Source organism: Halichoerus grypus, chromosome 11, assembly GCF_964656455.1.
Source record: "Halichoerus grypus chromosome 11, mHalGry1.hap1.1, whole genome shotgun sequence".
Taxonomy (NCBI): domain Eukaryota; kingdom Metazoa; phylum Chordata; class Mammalia; order Carnivora; family Phocidae; genus Halichoerus; species Halichoerus grypus.
In genome coordinates this window covers 106,440,632-106,467,614 of record NC_135722.1, presented here as the reverse complement: position 1 = coordinate 106,467,614, position 26,983 = coordinate 106,440,632, and the positions used below count along the sequence as shown (strand labels likewise).

Below are 26,983 nucleotides of genomic sequence, written 5' to 3'. Positions count from 1 at the left end.
AGCCATCCTGGATTAAAACACTTTCATTATTTGCCAGGGAGAAAATGAAATACAAGCATACCATCAAACCACAAACTACTGAACTAGTTTTATGCAAACCATCAAAAGTAAAAAATGTAAATTCAGGGATCTCTTCTTAACTATTCTGTCCTGCATGACTCTTAGATAGTCAGGAATACAGGGGAAACATATTAATACTCACCGTCTATGCCATAAAAGGAAGGGAGACTAGTGAGAGCGACTGTACTCACCTCGAATGTACATTAACTTACTGGGTTTTCATTCAACCCTAAAATGTAGGTATCATCCTGCCAAAATTCGAGAGTCTTTTCACAAGGTTCATAAGGTAAATAAGTAACAGCGTTGGATCAAAATCCAGATAAGGCTCTAAAGCCTGTGTTCTTCCCATTCCGCTACGCTAAGAGAATAATTGTGGGAAGAAAGTAAGAAAGGTGCTCAGTTCCAGAACGACGACTTCTCAGTTCCTACGGCATTTGCGTTGTACCCTTCCTTCCCCATCTTCTAGATTCTGCCTGTGGTGTTTTATACGTCCGTTGCATTTGCTTTATTAGATTATAAATGCAGAAACTACCTCATGGATATTTTCGTGCCCCCCCATATGCATATCTACACAGTATCTAGTACTGTTACTATTATGGTTGTTGCTACTATTGTAATTACCATTATTACTGTTAACCACTGTTACCATTAACAGTGAAAACAGTATCTAACACCCTGAGTGCACCCTATCTATGTACCAGGCACTGTCCCAACAATTTCATGATTTCACAGTCCTAATTCATTCAATCCTCCCAACAATCCTAAGAGGTTGGTGCTACTGTTACTGGTATTTATAAAGAAACTGAGGCACAGAGATGTCACACAATGTGCCCAATATCACACAGCTAGCGAATGGCAGAACCCGGAGAGCAACCCCAGCAGTGTGGGCTCACGGTCACTGTCCCATGGGAGTACATTACTGGCATCTATTAGGGACTCAGAAAACCTTCCTCATTATCCTAACAAAAATGAGGTGGCTTAATAAACATAACGGTGTGGCGGGGGCCATGCTAAGGGCTTATCTATGTCACTCCATTTGAAATTCACAAAACCTCCATGGGATAGGGATCATGTGCACACAGCTTCACCGGTGAGAAACGTGCCTAAGGTCAGAAAATCATGAAGTCTGTATTTTTCCCATTCTACATACTGCCTCCCTGATAGTAACAAAAATAAATCATGTAATATTGAAGATTCTGATACCATGCAAGGAGATCACGTGATACAAATTATCCTGCATCTCTAACAGTCAGCACTGATTAGCACGGCCCCTTTGATTGTATGTTCAACAATTATTTTCATAAGCACTGTTGTAATGAAAAGGAGAGAGGACGTAATATCTATATATGTTAGTCTCCCTCTGTCCTCCGATTTGTGATTGGTCGAAATGAGAAAGTGTGAAACACATGGGCAAATCGCCTATTCTCTTTGGATACCTGTCTGAGGACTGTGAGTCCTACAGCCTCGATGGATGTGGGGAGGGGGCATTAACTGGGGTCAGTGTGTGGAGGACTGGCCTCTCACCTCCAGGACCTTCCCAAGCCCCAGACACCTCTGTGAAAATTCAACCAGGGGCACCCAGGTGCACATACTGCAGAGGCCAGGAATAGAGCTCCAGGCGGGCAGGCAAGGTGGATGCAGGGATGGGGGAAGGGCAGATTCTCAAGGACGGGATTAGCACGGGGCAGCGAGTGCACTGTTTCAAGAGTCTGGATGATGAGAGTTTAGGACAGATACACCGCCCTCTCTCCACCCGCCCCCGTATGGCACAGGCACGGAAGGAAACAGACGAACCCTGTTCTCAGCAAGCAGCCGAGAAGCCACTGCCCATAAAACTTCAAATTCCCACGACTGCCTGCTCACTGAGGCTGTATCAGAAGTTCTGAAGGACTATTTTTTTTTAACTGTTGTAAAATCTAAATGAGCCTTCCTACGGACTATCAAAACAAAACTGCTTGTTTCTGTGTGTGGTTTAAACTGTCAAATGTGATCCTGGGGTGAAGACAAGCAACCAGTGGGCAGTTAAAAGAAGGAAATCAACAGCCAGTCAAAGCACAGACAGAAAATCCCGGTGTGGCTGGGGTCCGGGCTCCAGCTGTGTCCCTGCCCTCTGTGGTCTGGCACATTAACCTCCTCAAACTCTGTAAAGTCCTAAATCCTCTGTTTCACCTACACCAGTGGTGAGCTGGATTTCTCACTAGTACACTCCTCAAACACCAACCAGGCATCAGGAAAGAGCAGTCTGCGTCAGATCTAGAAAGTTCCTGGCACTTGGCCTGGAGGGAAGGGCAGGCGGAGGCGGAAGGGAGATTTCCTGTGAGCTTCTCAACCCTCCACAAGGGCTCACACCAGAAAAACCCACTCGCCTGCTTAGTCAGCTTCCCTGCTCCTGATTTAACCCAGCCAGCTCTCAAACTTTTCAACAGAACACCTCTATTAGGCAAAGAGAAGAAAATCACCGTTCGTGGGGAACCTGATGCCAGCCCCAACTTTTTTGACTCTCAGGGGCTATCCTTAAAACCCATGTAAATTGCACTGTGTATAGGGCAAACCATTTAGTATAAAAATAACATGCAAAACATGGTTATTTTTTTTTTCAAGACTTTATTTATTTGGCAGAGACAGAGAGAGAGAGAACAAGCAGGGGGAGCAGCAGAGGGAGAAGCGGGCTTCCCGCTGAGCAGGGAGCCCAATGCAGGACTTGATCCCAGGACCCTGGGATCATGACCTGATCCAAAAGCAGCCGCTTAACGACTGAGCCACCCAGGCGCCCCAAAACATGGTTCTTTCACAAGTAGTACGGGGCATCTCTCAAAAGTGGAAACATGGAAGGCCTAAGAACAGAGACCCACCTGCACCAGTGATCAGGGATATGCAGATTAGAGATACTCTTTACATTCATTTGACTGTCAAAACTTTAAAAGTCTAATAATACCAAGTGTTAGAAAGGATGTTTGTTCACATACTCAGCTGGTGGCTGTGTAAACCGATACAACTGCTTTGGGAAAACAGTTCAGCATTTTGTGAAGTTGAAAAGTCACGTGCCCTACCATCTGGCTCTGTGTCCATCCATCCCCCTGCCCCGCTCCCGCCCCAGATACTCTATATGCACGTGTGTGTGTATAAAAGAAGCGCTGGGGCACCTGGGTGGCTCAGGCGGTTGTGCTCTGACTCTTGATTTTGGCTAAGGTCATGACCTCAGGGTAGTGAGCTAAAGCCCCAGGTGGGGTTCTGCACTGAGATGGAGCCTGCTTAAGATTCTCTCTCTCCCTCTCCCTCTGCCCTTCCTCCCACTTGTGCTCTCTTTCTCTCTCTAAAAAATGGAGAAAAAGAACTGCTTATATGTGATCAATAGAAGACATGTAGAAGAATGTTCCTGGAAGTCCTGTTCACTATAAGAAAAAACCTGGAAAAAACCCAAATGCCCATTAACTGAATTAATAAAGTATGGTATATGCACAGGAAAGAATATTACACAAAGTGAGGGATCTTGTAGCATTGCACAACAGTACAGATGAATCACAACAGATTATCTATAGCATGATATCCTTTTAATAAAGTTAAAACAATGATAATAAAAGCATACTTTTTGGGGCACCTGGGTGGCTCAGTCGGTTAAGTGTCTGCCTTCGGCTCAGGTCATGATCCTAGGGTCCTGGGATCGAGTCCCCCATCAGGCTCCCTGCTCGGCGGGAAGCCTGCTTCTCCCTGTCCCACTCCCCCTGCTTGTGTTCCCTCTCTCGCTGTCTCTCTCTGTCAAATAAATAAATAAAATCTTTAAAAAAAATAAAATAAAAGCATACTTTTTAGAAATACACAAAGGAACAAAACTGTAAAAAAAAAAAAAAAAGAGCAAGGGAATGGTGAGAGGTATATTCAGGATGGTGATGATCTCTGGTTGGGGAAGAATGTGGGCACAGGGCCTGACCAGGCAGATGTAAGTTACCATCATGATTCTAGTTTTAGGGCTGCTGATGGGTTTGCGGAACTTACTGCATAAAAAATAGTAATTTAGCCATTTGTGGGCCAACACTGAACACATGTCACGAGCCAAGGATTATTACCCATGCCACTGGAATCTAAAATGTAAATTAAATCAGGAACACCTGGCCGGCTCAGTCAGTGCAGCATGCGACTCTTGATCTCAGGGTCGTGAGTTCAAGCCCCACACTGGGGGTAGAGCTTACTTAAAAAAAAAATAGTAAAATAAAAAATAAATGATGTTCCAGGAAGATGCATTATATTATATATCCTGTGACTTTATATACTCTCTGGCAGCCCTGGGGATACAAATAGCAAAAAGCCTGGGGCGGGGGGGGGGGGGGCAGTGGGGGGGTGCAATGTTAATTGTCCAAGGCTTTTTTCTTTTCCTCCCCAGTTTTCTGCTCAGTTCACAAGAGGCAGGATAGCGCAGTGGTTAGGAGCACAGGCTCTGGGGCCAGACTGCCTTGTGGGGCAGCTTAAGAAATGGTTCTTCCAGACTCTTCTTTTTTTTTAAGATTTTATTTTTTTAAGTAATCTCTACACCCCACGTGGGGCTCAAACCCACAGCCCCAAGATCAAGAATCACATGCTCCACTGACTGAGCCAGCCAGGCGCCCCTCTTCTAAACTCTTCTGAGCAAGCTTGTCCCAGTACACTACTCTGGCAAGCTGTAACCACACACCACAATACTAGTCTCAGACTCTCAGTAAGGATTTGCTGGACTAAAGAAACCGAGTCAGTATGTTCCTTAAATACTCTGGCTTGCAAGGAATAACTAGAAAGAAGTTTGGGACTTAAGTGTGATTTTTCATAGACTCTCTCTCTGCATCATTAACACAAATAGCCAAGTTTTTGTGCTATATCACTTATCTGATGACTTTAATTAACGCAGACTTCTGTAACCATTTAAAAAAAGGTCCCCAAATCTATGGACTAGAAGTTTTTCTAATTTATTAAAATGAAAATTATTTAAATCTTCATTCACAGCCTACTTATACTTTCACTATGAGCAATTCTGAGAAATCGGGTTATCTGATTTCTACAGTGTTAGCAGGTCAGAAGTCATCATTTAGAAAGAATGCAGACTTCCGGAGATATGTTCAGTAACACAGAAAAAATCACATGTGACAACTGTGAGAAAAAAAATAAGACAAATAATTCACTTCAATGGCCCCTGAGCATTTTACTATTACTGCCACTCAGCAGAATAATTAAACTTCACGACGATGATCCTGAATCATGAAGAAAGTGTTATGCTGAATACACTTTACTAAAAGGTGAACAGTCTTATATATTTGTTTTAAATATACCATGAAGATTTTCTTCCTTTTTTTTTTTTTTTTTTAAGAGAGGGAGAGAGGTGGGGGAAAGGGCAGAGGGAGAGGGAGAGGGAGAGAGAGAATCGTAAGCAAGCTCCCTGCCCAGCACAGAGCCTAGCATGGGGCTGGATCTCACGACCCTGAGATCATGACCTGAGCTGAAATCAAGAGTCTGACACTCAACCAACTGAGCCACCCATGGTAGGTGGCCCTACCATGAAGACTTTTAAAAAATGTTTTGTTTTTTTCTGAGCAAAATCTCCAAGATTAGTTGCAAATGGACCCACAAGAAAATGACATGCCCTAGAAAGCTGTTCAATACAAATTAATGAAATGTGGGGCGCCAGGGTGGCTCAGTCGTTAAGCGTCTGCCTTCGGCTCAGGTCAAGATCTCAGGGTCCTGGGATCGAGCCCCACATCGGGCTCCCTGCCCAGCAGGAAGCCTTCTTCTCCCTCTCCCACTCCCCCTGCTTGTGTTCCCTCCCTCGCTGTATCTCTCTCTGTCAAATAAATAAATAAAATCTTAAAAAAAAAAAAATCAATAAAATGTGGAAGAACTGCTGCCCAAAATGATGAATTAGTTAACAGAAGTGAGTCATCCATTACATGAATAATGCCACTCAACTGGATTTAAAAGTAAACTTTAATACTTGGAAGAGTGCATTTTAAGTTAATCTGTAGAATTCGCCTGTGTGAAAGGATTCGTTTTTCTCTGATGATCCTCAATAAATAATACTACAAGGAAGTTTTTGTAGCTTTTTTAATAACCTTCCCAAAACTTATATACACAAGCAATTACCTGGGGAAGCAATTCACTTCTTCCACAGATGTGGCTACTGTTCAGAGCATCCCTGAAAACTCCTCTTCAAAAATAGCCTACTTTAATTTCAGCCCTAACGCGTCCATCTGATTTACCAAACCTTGCTGCAAACAGGTTAGTACTGTTCCTAGAAATCAAGTGCTACCATTTCAGTTCAAAGCCAGGCACGCAGTCAGTAGAGTACAGGTATTTCAAAGATGAACTGCCCTCTCCAGCCTTAACACATTCTCCCACGCTGGTGATGACGACCTTGATGTCGCGATATGGTCGGTGTAATGAGTTGGGAGCAAGGGCCTGAAGAATACAGACGAAGGGCACCTCAGCCAAGATGTGTGCCAAGAGAGACAGGGAAGAAGACTGCCTGACTCACAGGGCCGTCTAGAGAGTCTTTAAGCAGCCAGAAGACGGGGGACACACTGGTCACACTGTGGTTTGTGCAGGCTGAGAGCTGGAAACTACTTGGGTGGCCATCACTGGAGGACCGTGGGAGCACGGAATACTCTGCAGCACTTAGAAACAGCGGGCTACATCAGGGGTCCGCAACCCGGGGAGGCATCTAACAACGTCTGGAAAGATTTTTGATGGTCACGGAGGGACTGGGGGGGATGCCATGCTGGCATCTAGTGGGTTGAGATCAGGGATGCTGCTACACCCTACGTTGTAGAGGACAGTCCCCCACAACAAAGAATCATCCCACCCAAACTGTCAAGAAGGCTGATACTGAGAGTCACTGAAAGAGGTACAAGACAACATGACCACGTTATAAACACACAGTCCTGGATGGAAATGTTTTTTGTTTTTAAAGAGATGTGGGGGCGCCTGGGTGGCTCAGCTGGCTGAGCATCTGACTCCCGATTTCAGCTCAGGTTGTGATCTCAGGGTCGTGAGATTGAGCCCTGTGTCAAGCTCCGTGCTAAGCAGGGAGTCTGCTTAGGATTCTCTCCCTCTGGCCCTCCCTTATGTCAGCACCTTTACACCTGTAGCTTCCTGCTTTCTAGGGCATGTCATTTTCTTGTGGGTCCATTTGCAACTAATCTTTAGACTTAGACTAAGGTGTGTGCAGGGAAATCACGGGCGTGTCGCTGGTGCCCGCGTTCCCCTCCAAGAGATGGGATTCTGGGAGATGAGCCTGGCGAGGGAACTGGGCCAGTGACAGGGGGCCCTGCAGTTCACGTCGAGAAGCTTGGTTCTCATAAAAGGACAAATATTGCATGACTGCACTTCCCTGAGGGGTCTAGAAGAGGCAAATTCATAGAGACAGGAAGGAGGATGGTGCTTACCAGGGGCTGAGGGGAGACAGGTACAGAGTTTCTGTGCGGGATGAGCAACAAATTCTTGAAATGGACAGTGGTGAGGGGTGTACAACACTGTGAATGTACTTCATGCCACTGAATTGCACCCTTAAAAATGGTTACAATGGTAAATTTTATGTTACATATATTTTACCACAATGAAAATCACTAAAAATGTAATCATTGTGTTCAGGTAAAGGGGGGGGGAGGAGGAGGAGGAGAGATGGGGAGGAGGAGACAGGAGCCACGGCCAGAGCTCGAACTCTAGCCCGTAACCGGTAGCTCTGACTTCTTTTAGCTCCAGAACGCTCTCTTCAAACATCCCGCATAAAAACCTAACCATACACCAGGCAGAGCAACAGACCTGATGGGTGCCAGAGACCGGCCCAGGAGCCCACCAGGCCCCATCTCCCAACTCGCCCCCACAATGGGCCCTGAGGAACCTCCAGGGAACCCCCAGAGCGCCCCGGTTTGCAAACCTGGTGCAGGTCCCCAGAGGAAGCCGAACAGGATGCAGTGGGATTTCTGAAATAGTAAAGCAGGTCTGGTCTTTAGAATCAAAGGAAACTGTCCCGACTCTGCCTCTCAGCAGCCATGTGCCCTGGGGCAAGTTACTTACCTGCCCCCAACAGGACCAAGAATATGTGTATAGGACTGTCGTAAGACCTGACAGATGAAAGGTAAGCCAGAGGCCTGCCGTGGGTGAATTCTCGCTTGATGGCAGCCTCCGGTGTTATCTGGCGTCACTCTGGTTCCCGCGCCATGAGATGGTTTGGGGGGTGTGGGCGGGAACGGGCATGGGTGGCCGCTATGACAGGAGTCCACGTGACAGATGAAAGTACCGTCAAGATGGGGAATTGGGGCGCCTGGGGGGCCCAGTGGGCTGGGCTTGGTTTCAGCTAGGGAGGTGATCTCGGGGTCATGAGGTCGAGCCCCGAGGCTCCCTCGGCGCAGAGTCTGCTTGTCCCTCTTCCTCCCCCTCTGCCCCTCCCCAGGCTCTCTCGCTCTCAAATAAATCTTTTTTTAAAAAAAGGAAAAGTTGGGAAATAAGCACTGGATGCCATCATCTCATTTGTCTCCCAATCAACCAGAAGAAAGGAGCAGAGATAAGCAGGAGTAACCCAAAGGTTGTCTGCAGCTGGTCTGCAGTAGGGAGAAGACGAAAGCCTGGGGCAGACTTGCCAGGGGCCCAGTGAGGGCATGCTGGGAGGAAGCTCGTGAAGGCCACCCTCACCTCCGTCCTGTGCTGCATGGGGGCACGGTATTGCCTGTCCCTTCACCAACTCCCGCAGCACTGAGAAGTTAAGAAAAAGGTTCCAGCCGTCCAGCCAAAATTCAGTCCTCCACCCACCCCCTCCAAGCTCTTAGGGCTCATGGGCCACAACCTAGAGAGATGGCCCCCTCCTCCTCCTTCCAGAGCAGTTGCCAGGGTTCTAGAATGGCCCACCAGAGGGCAAAGCATGGCAGCAATCAGCAGTGATGCTGGTGCCCACAGAGGCTCCATCCTGGGCTTCACCCCCTCTCTTCTCCTTAGTCACCTGGTGGGACACACCTGAGCCTGGCCATTGGTTCCTCCCCAGCACAGAAGGGGACATGAAGGAACACACTGGTCACGCTGTGGTTTGTGCAGGCTGAGAGCTGGAAACTACTTGGGTGGCCATCACTGGAGGACCGTGGGAGCACGGAATACTCTGCAGCACTTAGTTAGGAACAGCAGGGCTACATCAGGGGTCCGCAACCCGGGGAGGCATCTAACAACGTCTGGAAAGATTTTTGATTGTCACGGAGGGACTGGGGGGGATGCCATGCTGGCATCTAGTGGGTTGAGATCAGGGATGCTGCTACACCCTATGTTGTAGAGGACAGTCCCCCACAACAAAGAATCATCCCACCCAAACTGTCAAGAAGGCTGATACTGGGCGCCTGGGTGGCTCAGTTGGTTAAGCGACTGCCTTCGGCTCAGGTCATGATCCTGGAGTCCCGGGATCGAGTCCCGCATCAGGCTCCCTGCTCGGCAGGGAGTCTGCTCCTCCCTCTGACCCTCCCCCCTCTCATGCTCTCTCTCTCTATCTCATTCTCTCTCTCAAATAAATAAATAAAATAATTAAAAAAAAAAAAAAAAAAAAAAAAAAAAAAAGAAGGCTGATACTGAGAGTCACTGAAAGAGGTACAAGACAACATGACCACGTTATAAACATACAGTCCTGGATGGAAATGTTTTTTGTTTTTAAAGAGATGTGGGGGCGCCTGGGTGGCTCAGCTGGCTGAACATCTGACTCCCGATTTCAGCTCAGATTGTGATCTCAGGGTCGTGAGATTGAGCCCTGTGTCAAGCTCCGTGCTAAGCAGGGAGTCTGCTTAGGATTCTCTCCCTCTGGCCCTCCCTTATGTCAGCACCTTTACACCTGTAGCTTCCTGCTTTCTAGGGCATGTCATTTTCTTGTGGGTCCATTTGCAACTAATCTTTAGACTTAGACTAAGGTGTGTGCAGGGAAATCACGGGCGTGTCGCTGGTGCCCGCGTTCCCCTCCAAGAGATGGGATTCTGGGAGATGAGCCTGGCGAGGGAACTGGGCCAGTGACAGGGGGCCCTGCAGTTCACGTCGAGAAGCTTGGTTCTCATAAAAGGACAAATATTGCATGACTGCACTTCCCTGAGGGGTCTAGAAGAGGCAAATTCATAGAGACAGGAAGGAGGATGGTGCTTACCAGGGGCTGAGGGGAGACAGGTACAGAGTTTCTGTGCGGGATGAGCAACAAATTCTTGAAATGGACAGTGGTGAGGGGTGTACAACACTGTGAATGTACTTCATGCCACTGAATTGCACCCTTAAAAATGGTTACAATGGTAAATTTTATGTTACATATATTTTACCACAATGAAAATCACTAAAAATGTAATCATTGTGTTCAGGTAAAGGGGGGGGGAGGAGGAGGAGGAGAGATGGGGAGGAGGAGACAGGAGCCACGGCCAGAGCTCGAACTCTAGCCCGTAACCGGTAGCTCTGACTTCTTTTAGCTCCAGAACGCTCTCTTCAAACATCCCGCATAAAAACCTAACCATACACCAGGCAGAGCAACAGACCTGATGGGTGCCAGAGACCGGCCCAGGAGCCCACCAGGCCCCATCTCCCAACTCGCCCCCACAATGGGCCCTGAGGAACCTCCAGGGAACCCCCAGAGCGCCCCGGTTTGCAAACCTGGTGCAGGTCCCCAGAGGAAGCCGAACAGGATGCAGTGGGATTTCTGAAATAGTAAAGCAGGTCTGGTCTTTAGAATCAAAGGAAACTGTCCCGACTCTGCCTCTCAGCAGCCATGTGCCCTGGGGCAAGTTACTTACCTGCCCCCAACAGGACCAAGAATATGTGTATAGGACTGTCGTAAGACCTGACAGATGAAAGGTAAGCCAGAGGCCTGCCGTGGGTGAATTCTCGCTTGATGGCAGCCTCCGGTGTTATCTGGCGTCACTCTGGTTCCCGCGCCATGAGATGGTTTGGGGGGTGTGGGCGGGAACGGGCATGGGTGGCCGCTATGACAGGAGTCCACGTGACAGATGAAAGTACCGTCAAGATGGGGAATTGGGGCGCCTGGGGGGCCCAGTGGGCTGGGCTTGGTTTCAGCTAGGGAGGTGATCTCGGGGTCATGAGGTCGAGCCCCGAGGCTCCCTCGGCGCAGAGTCTGCTTGTCCCTCTTCCTCCCCCTCTGCCCCTCCCCAGGCTCTCTCGCTCTCAAATAAATCTTTTTTTAAAAAAAGGAAAAGTTGGGAAATAAGCACTGGATGCCATCATCTCATTTGTCTCCCAATCAACCAGAAGAAAGGAGCAGAGATAAGCAGGAGTAACCCAAAGGTTGTCTGCAGCTGGTCTGCAGTAGGGAGAAGACGAAAGCCTGGGGCAGACTTGCCAGGGGCCCAGTGAGGGCATGCTGGGAGGAAGCTCGTGAAGGCCACCCTCACCTCCGTCCTGTGCTGCATGGGGGCACGGTATTGCCTGTCCCTTCACCAACTCCCGCAGCACTGAGAAGTTAAGAAAAAGGTTCCAGCCGTCCAGCCAAAATTCAGTCCTCCACCCACCCCCTCCAAGCTCTTAGGGCTCATGGGCCACAACCTAGAGAGATGGCCCCCTCCTCCTCCTTCCAGAGCAGTTGCCAGGGTTCTAGAATGGCCCACCAGAGGGCAAAGCATGGCAGCAATCAGCAGTGATGCTGGTGCCCACAGAGGCTCCATCCTGGGCTTCACCCCCTCTCTTCTCCTTAGTCACCTGGTGGGACACACCTGAGCCTGGCCATTGGTTCCTCCCCAGCACAGAAGGGGACATGAAGGAACACACTGGTCACGCTGTGGTTTGTGCAGGCTGAGAGCTGGAAACTACTTGGGTGGCCATCACTGGAGGACCGTGGGAGCACGGAATACTCTGCAGCACTTAGTTAGGAACAGCAGGGCTACATCAGGGGTCCGCAACCCGGGGAGGCATCTAACAACGTCTGGAAAGATTTTTGATTGTCACGGAGGGACTGGGGGGGATGCCATGCTGGCATCTAGTGGGTTGAGATCAGGGATGCTGCTACACCCTATGTTGTAGAGGACAGTCCCCCACAACAAAGAATCATCCCACCCAAACTGTCAAGAAGGCTGATACTGAGAGTCACTGAAAGAGGTACAAGACAACATGACCACGTTATAAACATACAGTCCTGGATGGAAATGTTTTTTGTTTTTAAAGAGATGTGGGGGCGCCTGGGTGGCTCAGCTGGCTGAACATCTGACTCCCGATTTCAGCTCAGATTGTGATCTCAGGGTTGTGAGATTGAGCCCTGTGTCAAGCTCCGTGCTAAGCAGGGAGTCTGCTTACGATTCTCTCCCTCTGGCCCTCCCCCCACTCACACTTGCTCACTCTCTAAAATAAATAATCTTAAAAAAAAAGAAATGTGATCTATTATAAAATTCCTATTGGGGGCACCTGGGTGGCTCAGTCGGTTAAGCGTCTGCCTTCGGCTCAGGTGGTGATCCCAGGGTCCTGGGATGGAGCCCCACATCGGGCTCCCTGCTCAGCGGGAAGCCTGCTTCTCCCCCTATTTCTGCGCTCTCTCTCTCTAATAAATAAATAAAATCTTAAAAAAATAAAAAATAAAATTCCTATTGGGAATTAGGGATTCATTCAATCATCTGATGTTCATTATCTATTGTAAGGTAGGCACTGTGCTGAGCAGAGGCTGATGTTAATTAAATAATCTCACAAATGAAAGGGGGAAGGGAGGAGATATTTTGGAGACTGGTAGGATCTAGAGTCCCTCAGTTCCGCACTTACACAAGCCACAAAGCCCCTCAACTGACATCCTTGCTTACATGACGCTAAAGAACAGTCCCGCTCAGCAGAGCTGCAAGCCAGCTGGAGACCCTGCCGTGTACACAGCGAGCACTCACTGGGTGTTTGTCGAATAAACAGATGAAGGCCACACAGTTCAACACCACTAAACGACTCCTTCAAAAACTTCTGGGCCTTAACCTTTGAAAGGAGGAAACTGAACAGAGAGGAGGAGCCCAAGGGCCAGGCCCTTTGCCAGACAATCACACCCGTCCACTGACCGACTACTAGTGTCCTTTCCTCCTCAAGCCCATGCCCACCTCACACCAAGCTACTTGCAGTTCCTTAAGCAAAACATTCTTCTTCTCCTAGTTCACCTGGAAAACTCCTATTCAGGCTTCCAATTCCTGATCACCTTGTCTGCCTTGCGTCCCAACCCTACCTCACCCTGGTGACCTTGATTTCTGCCTTCCTTCGTGCCGTCTGTACTTTGTGCTCACCTCTACCACACTCATCATTACTTCTTACCATTACGTGATCATGAACTCTCTCAAACTAGATCCTATTCATCTTTGTAGGCAGTGGTCTAGAACCTAGAACACCACAGATGCTCAAGGTGTGGCAAATGAAAGAATGAACAAATCCATGTCCAGCACCGTGCTACAAAAGGAGTGGGATAAAGTCTGTGCCCTCGAAAAGCTTACCATCTTAGATAAAAAATAAATGAAAAGATGTAGAAAAACTAGTAAGAATTAAAATATAAAAATTCTAGGGGTGCCTGGGTGGCTCTTGATTTCGGCTCAGGTAATGATCTCAGGGTTATAAAATCGATCCCTGCTTAGTGGGGAGTCTGCTTGAGAGTCTCTCCCCCTGCCTATCCCCCCTACCCCTTGCTCCCACACACGCTCTCTCTCTCTAAAGTAAATAAATCTTGGGGCGCCTGGGTGACTCAGGTCATGATCTCAGAGTCCTGGGATCAAGCCCTGCATTAGGCTCCCTGCTCAGTGGGGAGTCTGCTTCTCCGTCTGCCCCTCCCCCTACTCGTGCACGCTCTCTCTCTCTCTCTCAAGTAAATAAAATCTTTAAAAAAATAAATCTTTAAAAAAATAAAAAATAAAATATTTAGAATTCTAAGTCAACATTACACTTAAAGAAATTACTGTACCCTTTGTAGATACCATCACACATCCTCACAAAATTCAGAAATAAAAGACTAGAAATAAACACACAAAATATAAAGGTAAATACAGTTAGTGGCATGTAAATGATTCTGATCTTTTTATATGTGTCTGCATATTTAAAATGAATGTGAACTCATTTTTCATCAGAATAAAATATTGAAAATAAATATAACCAAAAAAAGCTTACCATCTCTTCACTGGGAATAGGATAAATATGTGAAATAATAATTGAAGATTTTTGCTAGAGATGCAAACTTGATAGTCATTATAAGAAATATGCATTTTTTCATATACGAATTATGTACAGGTGTTAGGATGTAAACTGCTAAATGGTATGCAATTAGATAAATCTCCTCAGGTACTCTAGGAAACCCATAGCCTCCTATCCAGCTGTTGTCATTTGCGCTGATAGCAACAAATGGCCGAAGCCGAAGTTACAGAGTCGGCTTGAAAACATAGAGTGCTTCTTACCATGAATGCCTGGCACATAATAAGTCCTCGATAAACTTTTATTGATTGAGTGATGTGATATTCTTAATCAAAGGGAAAAATTATCTACTAATGAGGCAAGTGTATCAGGAGCTGGGGTTACCTAGAACACATCCTTCTCATAATGAAAACAGGCCCCAAATGTTTCCCCTGTACTTAGCACCCAGTTGCCAAAAGGGCTATTCTTCCCCCTTTTTGGTAAAAGGAGTAGAAAAGAATTGTGTCTGACCCTCCATATACAAACTATCCTTCCATCTCCTATCCATATGGTAATAACACATCCACTCACCAGCCTCCCCCATGGCTCCCTGGCTATAGCTGGGGATTCAAACTTAAATCTGGGAGGTAAATTTTAATACTGAGAGTTTAAAATAATGAGTATAAAGAATACTGGATATCTGGTAAACTGCATTTTTCTGATTGCTGGGTCAGACAAGGAAAAACTGCAAACCAGAATCTGAGTGTCTGGACGGGTTGCCAGAGGTAGGAATGAAAACCTTAAGGAACAAGAGTTCCGCCAACTGGGGCACGTGGGTGGCTCAGTCGGTGAATTGGCCAACTCTTGATTTCGGCTCAGGTCCTCATCTCATGGGTCATGAGATCGAGCCCGGCATCGGGCTCTGTGCTCAGTGGGAGTCTGCTTGGATATTCTCTCCCTCTGCCGCTTCCCTGCTCACGCATTCTCTCTCTCCAATTAAAAAAAAAAAAGTTCTGTCAACCAAAAAAAAAAGAAAAAACCCTCCAGCCCAAGATCCTTGGAATAAAGATCAAAGAAAGGAAGCGTGCAGGGAGTGGGGCAGAAGGTAAAGGAAGCCTCAAGAACCCTTGTCATCCCTCATTCATTCATGCATTTACGTGCTAAGGGTTGTGGGAGACAGAAAAAGGAAAAAGTCTTCATTCCTGCTGTGAAGGACTCCATCCATCAGGAACGTAAGATGGCCACAAACAGCTATCACACAGGGAAGAAAGTAACAATCCATAAAGGAGGTACAAAACAAGTGTGTTCAGAGACGGAAGAAATCTCCTATTTGGGAAGCTATTACACCTGACTGTACAACATACCAGGATTTTGAAAATATTAGAACATTAGGAGAAAAAAGAAAGCACTGCTAATCCTTGTGCTTACGTCTTGCGACACCGCTGTCTGCCCATCCTCGGGGCATCTGGCTCTCCTGGAGCTACCCCACACTCCCCAACACCCAGGAATGGAGGGCTGATGGCAGGTGACAGCCAACTTCAACAAAGCAGTACCATGAGCCAGGCTGTGCGGTCAGCACCATAAGCCTCACAATTTCCCTTACAAAGAACAAACTGTTACTATACCCAGTTTACAAGTAAGAAAATGGGGCACAGAGAAGTTAAGTGACTTGCCCAAGGTCACCCAGCTCATAAGTGGCACAAACAGGAGTTGAGTCCAGAATCTGGGCCCTTAGCCATGACCCGACGCTGCCTCCACGCTGAGAACCTGTGGACGTTTATCAGGACATATACAACTGGAACACGCAAGGTGATCTTGGGCCAAGTTGGCCCTTGAAGCACAAGCATGTATTTCAAACTATTCTTATTTACACAACAAAAATGCACACACCATTCTTGACCTGGCTTTGAAAATGAGTTTTCACAATCTTTAATGGGATATTTGCTTTGTTAATCTGGGAGAAAAAAAAAAAAAAAAGCCTGTTTCCTGAGGGGCCAGGGGCCAGAAGTAGTTAAACACAGTTTTGACTGGCGCTTGCAGGCACCACTCCTGACGGGTCATCTCATGGCCTGGGGCAAAATGCTCAGCCTTGTTTGTTTCTTCGCCAGCAAAGTGGCTGTAACAACAGTACCATCTCATAAAGTGGTAAAAACCACATGATAGTGTGCACATAAAGGGCTAAGCACAGTAGGCCAAGCACCGAAAGCTCAATAAACGTGGCTTTCGTTACTGAGGTCCTAGGAGCCGTGTTTGCAGAAGGCAAGTCCCGCAGTGGCCACAGCAAGGCTTTCCCCATCCCAGAGTCGCTGCCCATCCCTGAAGCATTTTGCTGTGCCCTCCGGGGCCCAGGACGCCGGAAGCGGGTTTCCCTGCACCCCGAGCCGGGAGGTGGCTGTGTCACCTCGCCCAGGGCCAGGAACGAGGCAGGCTCCGGACGACCGCAGGGCGGGACCACAAAACTTACACCAGATTTCCCACTCGGGTGCACTCCTCGCTTCGTGGAGGATCAGGACCCTGTCTGACGGGCCTGGCAGCGGCAGGGACGGGGCGCGGGCTCCCCCACCTGCCGAGCCCTGCTTCACAGCATCCCTGGGGAGCTCGTCCCCTCCCCGTCGCGGGGGGCAGGGGGTGGGGGTGCCACCGGGGACCGACCTAGCCGCGCCGACACGCTCGATGTCCCCACATCGTCTGGAACACATCCCACGATTTCCAAGAGGGCGCCGGCGGAGGAGCGCGGCGCTTCACAAAGCCAGGTGAGCAGCCACGGCCCCGCCGCCCGCGTGAGCCGCGGGAACCGGCCCGGTCCGCGCGGCCGCCACCTCCGCGCCGCCCCCCGCCCCGGCCGCCACCTCCGCGCCGCCCCCCGCCCCGGCCGCCACCTCCGCGCCGCCCCCACCCCGGCCGCGTGCGCTTGGAGGCCACGTGCGCGCAGGGCCCCCCCCCGCCGCCCCGGCCCCGCCGCCGCCCCGCACTCACCAGGTGAAGAGCTGGCCTCCGAGCCCGCGCAGCAGGCTCCCCAGCGCGCCCGCCCGTCCTGGCGCGTACGGCTGCGGGGCGCGGGGTCCGGCCGGCGAAGCCGCCTCCATGGGGCCCCTGCAGTCTCGGCGCCGGAACCCCCCGACGTGCCGGGGCGGGGAAGACAGGGGGCGGCGCCTGGGCGGCCGGCGGGACCCGGCCCCGTGCCCGCGCGCCCGCGCTCGCTCGCTCGCTCGCGTGCCTCCCTCCTCGGCCTCGGCGCCGCCGGTGCCTCAGCGTCAGGCGTCCGCGGCCGGACCAGACGGGCTAGCACCTGGCTGCTCCCGGAGAGCTGGCGGACGAGGGGCGCGGAGTCCCCGCCCTGGCAGGGGAGCCGCGGCACGGGTGACACCCCGCAGCATGTCAGGGCTGTATGGTTCCCTGTTTGAGGTCATGCGCGCGCCCCAACCTACAGGGCCGTGACTCGGCCACCGCCTGAACTTTGCTAGCTGGAGGGGGCCGCCGGCTCCTCCCCGGCCTCCGGGCCGCCTCCCTCTGACTAATTCACGAGAGACACTTCCCATCTGAAGGAGCTGAGGACGCTAAATTTAGTGCTGTTTCTTTTCAGTGCAAAACCTGGGTAAAATCCCAGAGGGATCTTTGCAACACGTCTTTGCGAGGTGCCCCCTTCCTCGCGGTGTGCCAGCTTGCCCGGCAGGTGCCCGCGCCTCGCACGCCGCCACCCGCTGTCGCGCAGCCGGGGCGCCCTGCGCCTGGGTCACGCCTCGCGATGATGCCTCTGCGGACCGAGGAGGGACGAGCACCTGCGGTGGAAAAGTTCCCGATCCTCGCCGACAGAAGGATCCAGAAGACAAGAGAGAAGGTGTGGGACCCTTTCTCTTCCTAACCACCTGCCTCCCGGGGGGGGGGGGGGTAAAGAAGGAGCAAAATAAAGGTAAATTCAAACGAGTTGGCAGTTCTGTGAGAAGGTTCTGAGAAAGAAAATAGATTTTGAGAAATGGAATGCAGTTTTAGGAACTCCAAAGTTTAGCAGCTACAGGAACCCCGCAGTTTAAATGAAATTATTATTTTTTAATTGTTGAAGAACATGGTCATGCAATAGAGGGACAACTGAGTATTATGGTACAACAGCATCCTATGGAAAAGAGCTATACCAAGACTTGGGAGGATTTTCTGTAGCTATTTTTGAGTGAAAAAAGTAAGATATAGAGAAGTGGATCTAATGTAATCTCATTTTTATAACACAAACAGCCCATTAAACCTTATATATTTTTTTTCCTCAGGAAATAAACCTTATATATTGACAGTGTTAAATTTTACTTGAGCCCTGTGCACCTGGAAGACAGTAAAGGTTAGGAACCGCCCCCATAGTGGGGCACCTGGGTGGCTCAGTTGGTTAAGCATCTGACTCTTGATTTCCACTCAGGTCATGATCTCGGGGTCCTGAGAAAGAGCCCCAGAAGGGGCTCCCCCACCAGACTCCCCCACTGGGATCCTGGAGTCTACTTAAGATTCGCTCTCCCTCTCTCTTTGTCCCTTCTACTGCCCGACCCCCCCCCCATGCTTTCTCTAAAAAAAAAAAGAAAGAAATGTCCCCATACTTTGGTATTCTTAGAAGTGGCACGCTGCAAAGAAACAGGCCTCCCATATAACTCAGGTAAAGACCCAGCGTTGTTCTTTTTCACCTAGGACAAAATCAGACACAGACCCTCCAAGTTCCATCCTCTGCCTCATAAATGATGGCTAAACTGCTTTTCCCCGCTGACCATTCAGAACAAAATACTTGTTAACTCAACTAGCTAAATTCCTCTTCTTCCTCCAGGCCTGGGAACTTTCACCCACCTCAGCCTGAGCCAGCTTGTCACCACCCTTAATGGGTCCCTCTTGAGAATATGGTCCCCTCAGGGCAAAACATTCTCTGATCTCCTATTCAATCAAGCCACCCTTTCATTTCACTTTTTCCTAGGCAGGGAAGAGTCCCTTTTCCCCTTTTGCAACAATCCCTCCCTTCCCCCTCCAATAATTCTTTCAAATAGTCTCTTCTTACCTAAATCAGATTTTTTTAAAAGATTTTATTTAAGTAATCGCCACACCCCACGTGGAGCTTGAACTCACAACTCCCAGATCAAGAGTCTCATGCTCCACCAACTGAGCCAGCCAGGCATCCCAGATTTGGTTTTTATTTGACAGTATGTATATAGTTACATGAACATGGAGAAAAGTGTAGAATACATGTCAACACAAGTAACTTTAGAAAAGTTAAGGGATACAGAAAAGAAAAACACACACACACACACACACTTAAAAAAACACTCCAGCATGTACAATATAGTCCCTTTTATGTACCCACTGTGTTTTGTCTAAATATGAGATTAAAAGGTAGATTTAGATGTTCTGGCAGGCTGAATAATACCCCCCCAAAAAAATCCAGTTCCTAATCCCTAGAACCTGAGAATATTCCTTTAAATATGTGGTGTCTTTCCCGATTGGATGGGGCCCCGGACCGGGTGGGGGCCAGTGGTACAGGCAGTGAAAAGATTCACCTGAGGCAGAACAAAGGAAGTAGAATTTTATGGAATACACAGCAAGAGAGCTGCGGGTAAGTGTGTGACAGATGGGACAGTGAAGGAGAGACTGTCTGCCAGGAGACAGTGGGTGGGGGCTGTATTGAAAGGGGGAAGGTAAGGAGGTATGGGAATGGAACCTATGGAATTCTCCTTTTTGGTACCTGTGTCCAGGTGTCAGTAACCCATTGGTCAGTTAGGGCTTACGGATATTTTGAGATGGGCCTGTTTGTATTTAACCAGCTGAAGGCCCTTTCTACATTCCATTGTGCAAGCAAGCCTATTGCCTAAAAGCAGCCTCTGCAGGATAGCGAAAGAGATTTACAGATGTGATTAAATGATATATCTTGAGACGAGGAAATCATCTGGTGGGATTTAATATAATCACAAGTGTCTTGACGAGAGAGAAGCTAACGGAGATTTACAGTGGAAGAGAACGTGACACTGTGATAGAAGCAGAGATCGGGGGGAACCTTGAAAATGTACCACATTTTCAAAGCCAAGGAGTCAACAGCGCCGAGAAGCTCAGAGCCTCAGGAAGGAAGTAGTACTGCCCACTTTAGCCTCAGCTATAGCCCAATAAAACTGATTTCACACTTCTGACCCCCAGAACTGTAAGAGAGTAACTTTTGCTGTTTTAAGTCACTACATTGGTGGCCATTTGCTACAGCAGTATAGGAAACGCAGACTGTAGATGCACTAACTTGCAGAGACCATGATATACTGTCTGGTGAAAAAAGCAAGTTACAGACTTGCAGAATAATTGTATAATATGATCCTGTTTTAGTAAATGCCACCAACTAAGTAACTAAATATCTTTATATATAAGGATACATCTATATGCATGTATTTATCCTTGCTTCTGTTTATATGAAGATGAAGACGGTGTGGAAAAATATATACCAGGCTACTGATACTGTTTAAGTCATGGGAGTGATGGAGGGGAGAGGTGGAGGAGAGGGATAAGGGAAGAGAAACGTCCTTATATTATACATCTTCATTTTGTGTGCTTATTGTGGGCATATGCTACTTCTGCAACTTGAAAAATATTCAACAAAGACATTTTTTCCACAGGTCATGTTAATCCTAATTAAAAACGTATTAGGCTCGGGGCGCCTGGGTGGCTCAGTTTTTAGGCGTCTGCCTTCGGCTCAGGTCCTGATCCCAGGGTCCTAGGACCGAGCCCCGCATCGGGCTCCCCTGCTTCTCCCTCTCTCACTCCCCCTGCTTCTCCCTCTCTCACTCCCCCTGCTTGTGTTCCCTCTCTCGCTGTGTCTCTCTCTGTCAAATAAATAAAATCTTTAAAAAAAAAAAAAGTATTAGGCTCAACATCTCACCCCCACAGATAAATGAGGTCACCACTGATGTGGATTCTGAAGTTATGGACAAAGTTAAATGTATTTTCTAAATAGAAGACCCTCCTCAAAAAGTAGCAATAGTAGTATTGTTCTAGCATTGCTCCAAAATGAGCTCATCCCCCTTACTGAAGATTATTGATCAGTCTATATTATTTTGGTATCAGGATTAACATATATTGAGTGGATCTGTGGGCATCAATCCACAAGGTTTTGTCAAAGGAAATTTACTGAAAAAAAATTATTTAGTTGTTGGGAGATTTTGCACATAATAGCCTTACTTCTTACGAGTACCAAAAAATAGCTACCACTTACTGTGCGCCGGATACTTCATATACATTTTCAATTCTGTTCCAGTTATCTATTGTGTATATCAAATCACCCAAAATCTCAGTGGCTTCAGACAATAATCATTTTATTATCTCTTATGGTTTCTGTGGGTCAGAAATTTAGGAAGGTCTGGGCCAGGCAATCTGACTCAAGGTCTTACATGCAGTTGCAGTCAAAAGATAGTTGAAGCTGGAGGGTGGGGGTGTTGGGGGGTGGTCGGGTGTTAGGTAGGGTTGGAGCAGTGAGGGACTGAGCAGCCTCTCTCTCTTCACTTAGTTCCATGGGGCCTCTTATTGTGGGCTAATTTGGGCTTCCTCCTGGCCTGGTGACTTTGGGGTAATTAGTCTGCGTATATGGCAACTGCCCCCCCACCCCCAAGCTAGTGTCCCAAGAGAAAAAAAAGCCAAAACATTGTTAATGTCCTCCAGCCAAAGACCACCGAGAACATACATGTAGTTAAACGAGTTGAATTTATTACTCCTTGCACCAAGGGAGAACAAACCCCATGGGAGAACCATTGGCTTTCTCAGTAAGAGGATGTTAGAAAGAACCTATTATAGGATTTGGGCTTTGGTTGAATGATTTGAGGAAGGATGTAAGGAAGCGAGGATTTGCTCTGGGTTGAATGCTGTCAGACTGGATGCAATTCTGATTAGTATCTCAATCAATAAATCTTATCTATATGGAGGGCTGAATGCGGTGAGGATAAAAGTACAATTGGTAAAGAAGTAGCAGCCTCTCATTTTGACGGAAGAGAGAAGGAGAGTTGGTATTTAGTGGGCGGCACAGTGATCCTGGCTTCTGTTTCAATAAAATTATAAACTGGCCTTGCCCTGTCTCATTTTATCATGGTCTCAGAGTAATCTTGTCTGAGGATGGTACTCTGTGAGATTGTTTATGTCCAATAAGAGGAAAAATGAAAAATGGCCTAGCTGTGAGTGCCAGGCCAGCTTCCAAATGTTAAAGACTGCTTTTTTTTTTTTTTGTCTTATGGCCTAACATCAAAAGTCACATAGCATCATCTTCATTATAATCACAAGGCCATCTAGATGCAAGGACCCCTGTTTTGGATTGAATGCTTGTACCCCTCCAAAATTCGTATTTTGAAATCTAATCCCCAGTGTGATGGTGTTTGGAGGTGGGGTCTTTGGGAGGTAATTTAGGTCATGAGAGTGGACCATAGAGCTGGCTCACTTCTTTTCTGCCTCATGAGGATACAATGAGAAGTCTACAACCCAGACGAGGGCTCTCCCCAGAACCTAACCATGCTGGCACCTGGTTCTCAGACTAACAGCTTCCAGAACAAAGAAATGAATGCTTGTTGTTTAAAGAACACGGTATATGGTAATTTGGTAAAGCAGCTCGAATAGACTAAGACAACCCCCACTTCTCCGTGGGAGACACATCACAGGGAAGTCACAGGAAAGAGCCTGTGGGATGGGAGATAATGTTGCACACATCTTTGGAAAGTAGAGTCAACCACAAATGCTTTCCAAAATGCTAGGCTTCTTAGCTCTTACTAGCTCTTTAGCACTGTTTTTTCAGGTGAGTAAACGAAAGCTCAGAAAGATTAAGGGACTTGCCCCTGTTCTTTGGGATAGTAACTGACTCTGACATCAGGCTCACCAGGCTGCTTTTCCAATTTAACTGACAAGCACATATGAGCCTCTTTCTCCATATCTCTTTCTCCCTGTTTGTAAAAATAATTGTAAATAAACATACTTTTAAATCTCACCAAATACAACATACTGTCTAATAAGAGCTGTGACGGTCACATCCATACTGATTCTCATCAATCAAAAACATAAAATTGTGGTTCTCAGTGTTTAAGATTTTATATCATGTTATTTTTGTGAGGCATATTTGAACACTAAAAATACCATATTCATAATGAACTACAACAGGATCAAAAAGAAGAAACATTTTCAAACAAATTGCACACATCAATATTTAAAACTCTTTGAATCCAGGGGTGCCTCCTGATCTCAGGGTCATGAGTTCAAGCCCCACATTGGGCTCCATGTTGGGCATGGAACCTACTTTAAAAAAAAACAAAAACTCTTTGAATCCAGAACTAAACTAAAGTCCTTTTCATGAAAAGTAAATGGGAACTTTTCAAATGCAATCTATATTTAACTTCCTCTTAAAGCCCTTATATAAAAAGCCTTATTTTAATACAATGGAATATTATTTAGTCATAACAAAGGAAATCCTGCCATTTGCAACACCATGGATGAAACTTGAGGGCATTGTGCTAAGTGAAATAAGTCAGACAGAAAAAGACAAACATTGCATGACCTCACTTATATGCAGAACCTAAAAAAGGTGAACCACAGAAATAGAGTAGAATGGTGGTTATCAGGGGCTGGGAGGTAGAAATGGGGAGATGTCAGAGCGCTAACCTTCAGTTATAAGATGAATAAGTTCTGGGATCTAATGTATAGCATGGTGATGACAGTTAACCACACTGAATTGTAAACTTGCAATTTGCTAAGAGAATAGACATTAAATGTTCTCACCAAAAAAAAAAAAAAAAAGGAAGAAACCATGTGAGGTGATGGATACGTTGACTAACCTTAATGTGGTAATCACTTTACCATATATATGTGGATGTCAAATCATTGTATTGTACACTTTAAACTTACACAATGTTATTTGTCAATTATATCTCAATAAAGCTGGAGGAAAAAATCCTTATTTTAAAGATCCTATTTCTAGCATTCTAGTGCCACTACACTTGAGGCCCACAAGGCCCTGTCTTGTTCTAGTTAAGCCTCCTTATTTTCTCTTTCCCAGGTGTTCTAAGAATCTTGGTGTCAAGCTATGTTCGATTTGAATTGCTGGAAGTACACAAGGTACCGAAAACGAAAATGTCAGAATTATTTGTCATTAAACAGAGTGAATCAATAATACTGTGTGCTTAGATGGCAAGTTTGGAGAATTCACATCAAAACCATTATCTTATGGTAGGGAATATTGTAAATCAATCAACCAGGTATTGGTTGAATGCAAATTATGTGCAGACCATAGTTCTAGATGTGATCAGCAATATTCGAGACATGAAAAATGCTTTTACCTTTTCTTCCATTTTTCCTTTCTTCCTTCCCCCACAAACACTTTTATTTATTTATTTTTTTAAAGATTTTATTTATTTATTTGACAGACACAGCGAGAGCAGGAACACAAGCAGGGGGAGCGGGAGATGGAGAAGCAGACTCCCCACTGAGCAGGGAGCCCGATGTGGGGCCCGATCCCAGGACCCTGAGATCATGACCTGAACTGAAGGCAGACACTTAACAACTGAGCCACCCAGGCGCCCCCCCCACCACAAACGCTTTTAGAACACCTGCTATAATCAGGGACCCATGTAGGTGGCAGGGAAAATGTAATAATGAATAAGACTTGGTTCTTGCCCTCAAATGGTCTAAAATTTAAAAGAGAATATCTGTACAGAATCCTAAAGGACCTTATTATCTCTTCAAGGAGAGAAGAGTTGGAAACATGACATTTTTCCAGCATTATTTCTTAGTCGCAGCCAGCCCCCACTTCATGCCCTCAGTCCTGCTCAGTCCTGAAGGATATCTCTTCCCTTCACCTCTTCCAGATGCTACTGCCTGAATCCTTTTTCCTGAGATCATTCAACCTCTGAAATAAGGACTTAAGGGTCAATGAAGAGGAAACAGACATGCAGTTGAACAACAATAAAAAATCGAAAACAGAAGGGGAGAATCATCTGGAGAAACCTAAAATTTATAGTTACCCATAGCTATTTCTTATTGTCCAGTTGCATGGTTTCAAATACTATCCATAGGCTGATGACTCCCAAATTTTTTACCTCCGGTGTGAGAATCCCCTGAGCTGAAAATTCAAATGTCTGACTGCTTGCTTGACATTTCCACTAGGAAATCTTTAAGGCGTCTCAAACACGGCCCAGACGAAACCCTCTTTGACTTTCAATAATATGTCTGTACGATAACGATTTGTATACATTGCTTGAAATAGCGTATAGCTGGATTTTGTTTTGTTTTTCAATCTGATAATCTTTGTCTTTTCATAAGAGTTTGATATATTTACACATAGAATGATTAATGGAATATTCAGATTTATTTATACCAAATTACTATGTGTTTTCAACTTGTCTCACTTAATGGTACTTTTTCTTCTCTTTCTTGCCTTCTTTTGGATTGGCTGTATTTTTTTCTCCTCTATTTGTAAGTTATATAACTATGTCTATTCTTTTATGGTTGCCCTAGCTAATCTAACACACAAACCTAACAAAATTTGGAATCAGTGTTAATCCTCTTTCTAAACAATACAAGAACCTTAGAATAATAATTTCTCCAAGTTTCATGCTATTGTCTAGTTATCAATTCTAACTTCCTTTTTCTGAACCCCACAAAATAGATACATTTATTATGGTTTCATACAGTCATTCATTTTTTAGGCATACTTAGGGCCAGATTCATGGGTGTGTGACTTGTATAGTCTCACAGAGCCCCCTGCTCAGAAGGGCTTGACTTCCTACTCTCCTGTTGCCACCTTGAAATTCTTAATAATTTTTTAACAAGAGGCCCTGCATTTTCAGGGCTCTGCACTGAGACCCCAAAATCATGTAGCCAGATCTTCCATCAAGCATTTATTTTCTTTCCACTTGAGTTACATCTTTAGAACTTCCTTTAGAGTGTGTCTTTTGATGGTAAAGTCTCTCTATTTTCGATTGTCTGAAAATATCTTGATTGTATCTTCTTTGTTTTTCTTTTATTATTTTTTTTATTAGAGAAAGAGAGACAGAGAGAAAGCACAAGCAGCGGAGAAGGGGCTGAAGAAGAGGGAGAAGTAGTCTCCCCGCTGAGCAGGGAGCCTGATTCAGGTCTCAATCCCGGGACCCTGGGATCATGACCTGAGCAGAAGGCAGATGCTTAACTGACTGAGCCACCCAGGCACGCATCTTCTTTGTTTTTGTTTTTGTTTTTTTTAAGATTTTATTTATTTATGGGGCGGGTAGCAAAGGGAGAGGGACAAGCAGACTGTGCTGAGCACAGAGGCCAACATGGGGCTCGATCCCAAGACCCTGAGATCATGACCTGAGCTAAAACCAAGAGTCAGATGCTTAACTGACTGAGCCACCTAGGTGCCCCACCCCCCTTCTTTGTTTTTTAAGATAGTTCTGGTGGATATAGAACTTAGGTTGACTAATATTTTCTCTCACCACTTTGAATATACTTTACCTGTCTACACTGTTGCAACTGAGAGTCAGCCAACCATTAAATTACCTTTTCCTTGTAGGTGATCGGACTCTTCCTGTGGCTTTTTACTTACTATCTTCTCTGTTTGGGTTTTTTTTTTTTTTTTTTTTTTTGAGGTTGTACACTTCATTGTGATGTGTCTCGATGTTGGTGTATTGCTTGGGATTTATTAGGCTTTGTTGGGCTTCCCAGATTTGAAGATACCTTTCAATACCTGGGAAAATATTCAGCCATTAGATCCATATTGCCCTTTTTCTGGTCTCTCTATTATCTTCTTCAGGAACTCCTTTTATTTATTTACTTATGTATGTATGTATTTATTTATTTGAACTCCTTTTATTTTTTTTAAAGATTTTATTTATTTATT

The 26,983-nt window shown here is 46.5% G+C and overlaps 1 protein-coding gene and 1 long non-coding RNA gene across 3 annotated transcripts in view; one reads left to right on the top strand and one right to left on the bottom strand.

Annotated features, from left to right (window-relative positions):
- The window catches only part of SLC35F2 (solute carrier family 35 member F2), a 53,190-nt gene extending 35,671 nt beyond the window's left edge, over positions 1-17,519 (bottom strand). The window contains exon 1 of the mRNA XM_036067861.2: positions 17,122-17,519. Within this exon, the coding sequence (XP_035923754.1) occupies positions 17,122-17,231 (110 nt within the window). The 5' untranslated portion in view covers positions 17,232-17,519. The remainder of the gene's footprint in view (positions 1-17,121) is intronic.
- LOC144379474 (uncharacterized) lies at positions 16,616-24,273 on the top strand. Of its 2 annotated transcripts, XR_013442633.1 has the most exons (3): positions 16,616-16,898; positions 17,729-17,983; positions 24,167-24,273. It is a non-coding gene; the product is annotated as an uncharacterized LOC144379474 (long non-coding RNA). The 2 variants fall into 2 exon arrangements; XR_013442632.1 differs by lacking the exon at positions 24,167-24,273 and having other exon boundaries at positions 17,729-18,069.
- The last annotated feature ends 2,710 nt before the right edge of the window (positions 24,274-26,983 follow it).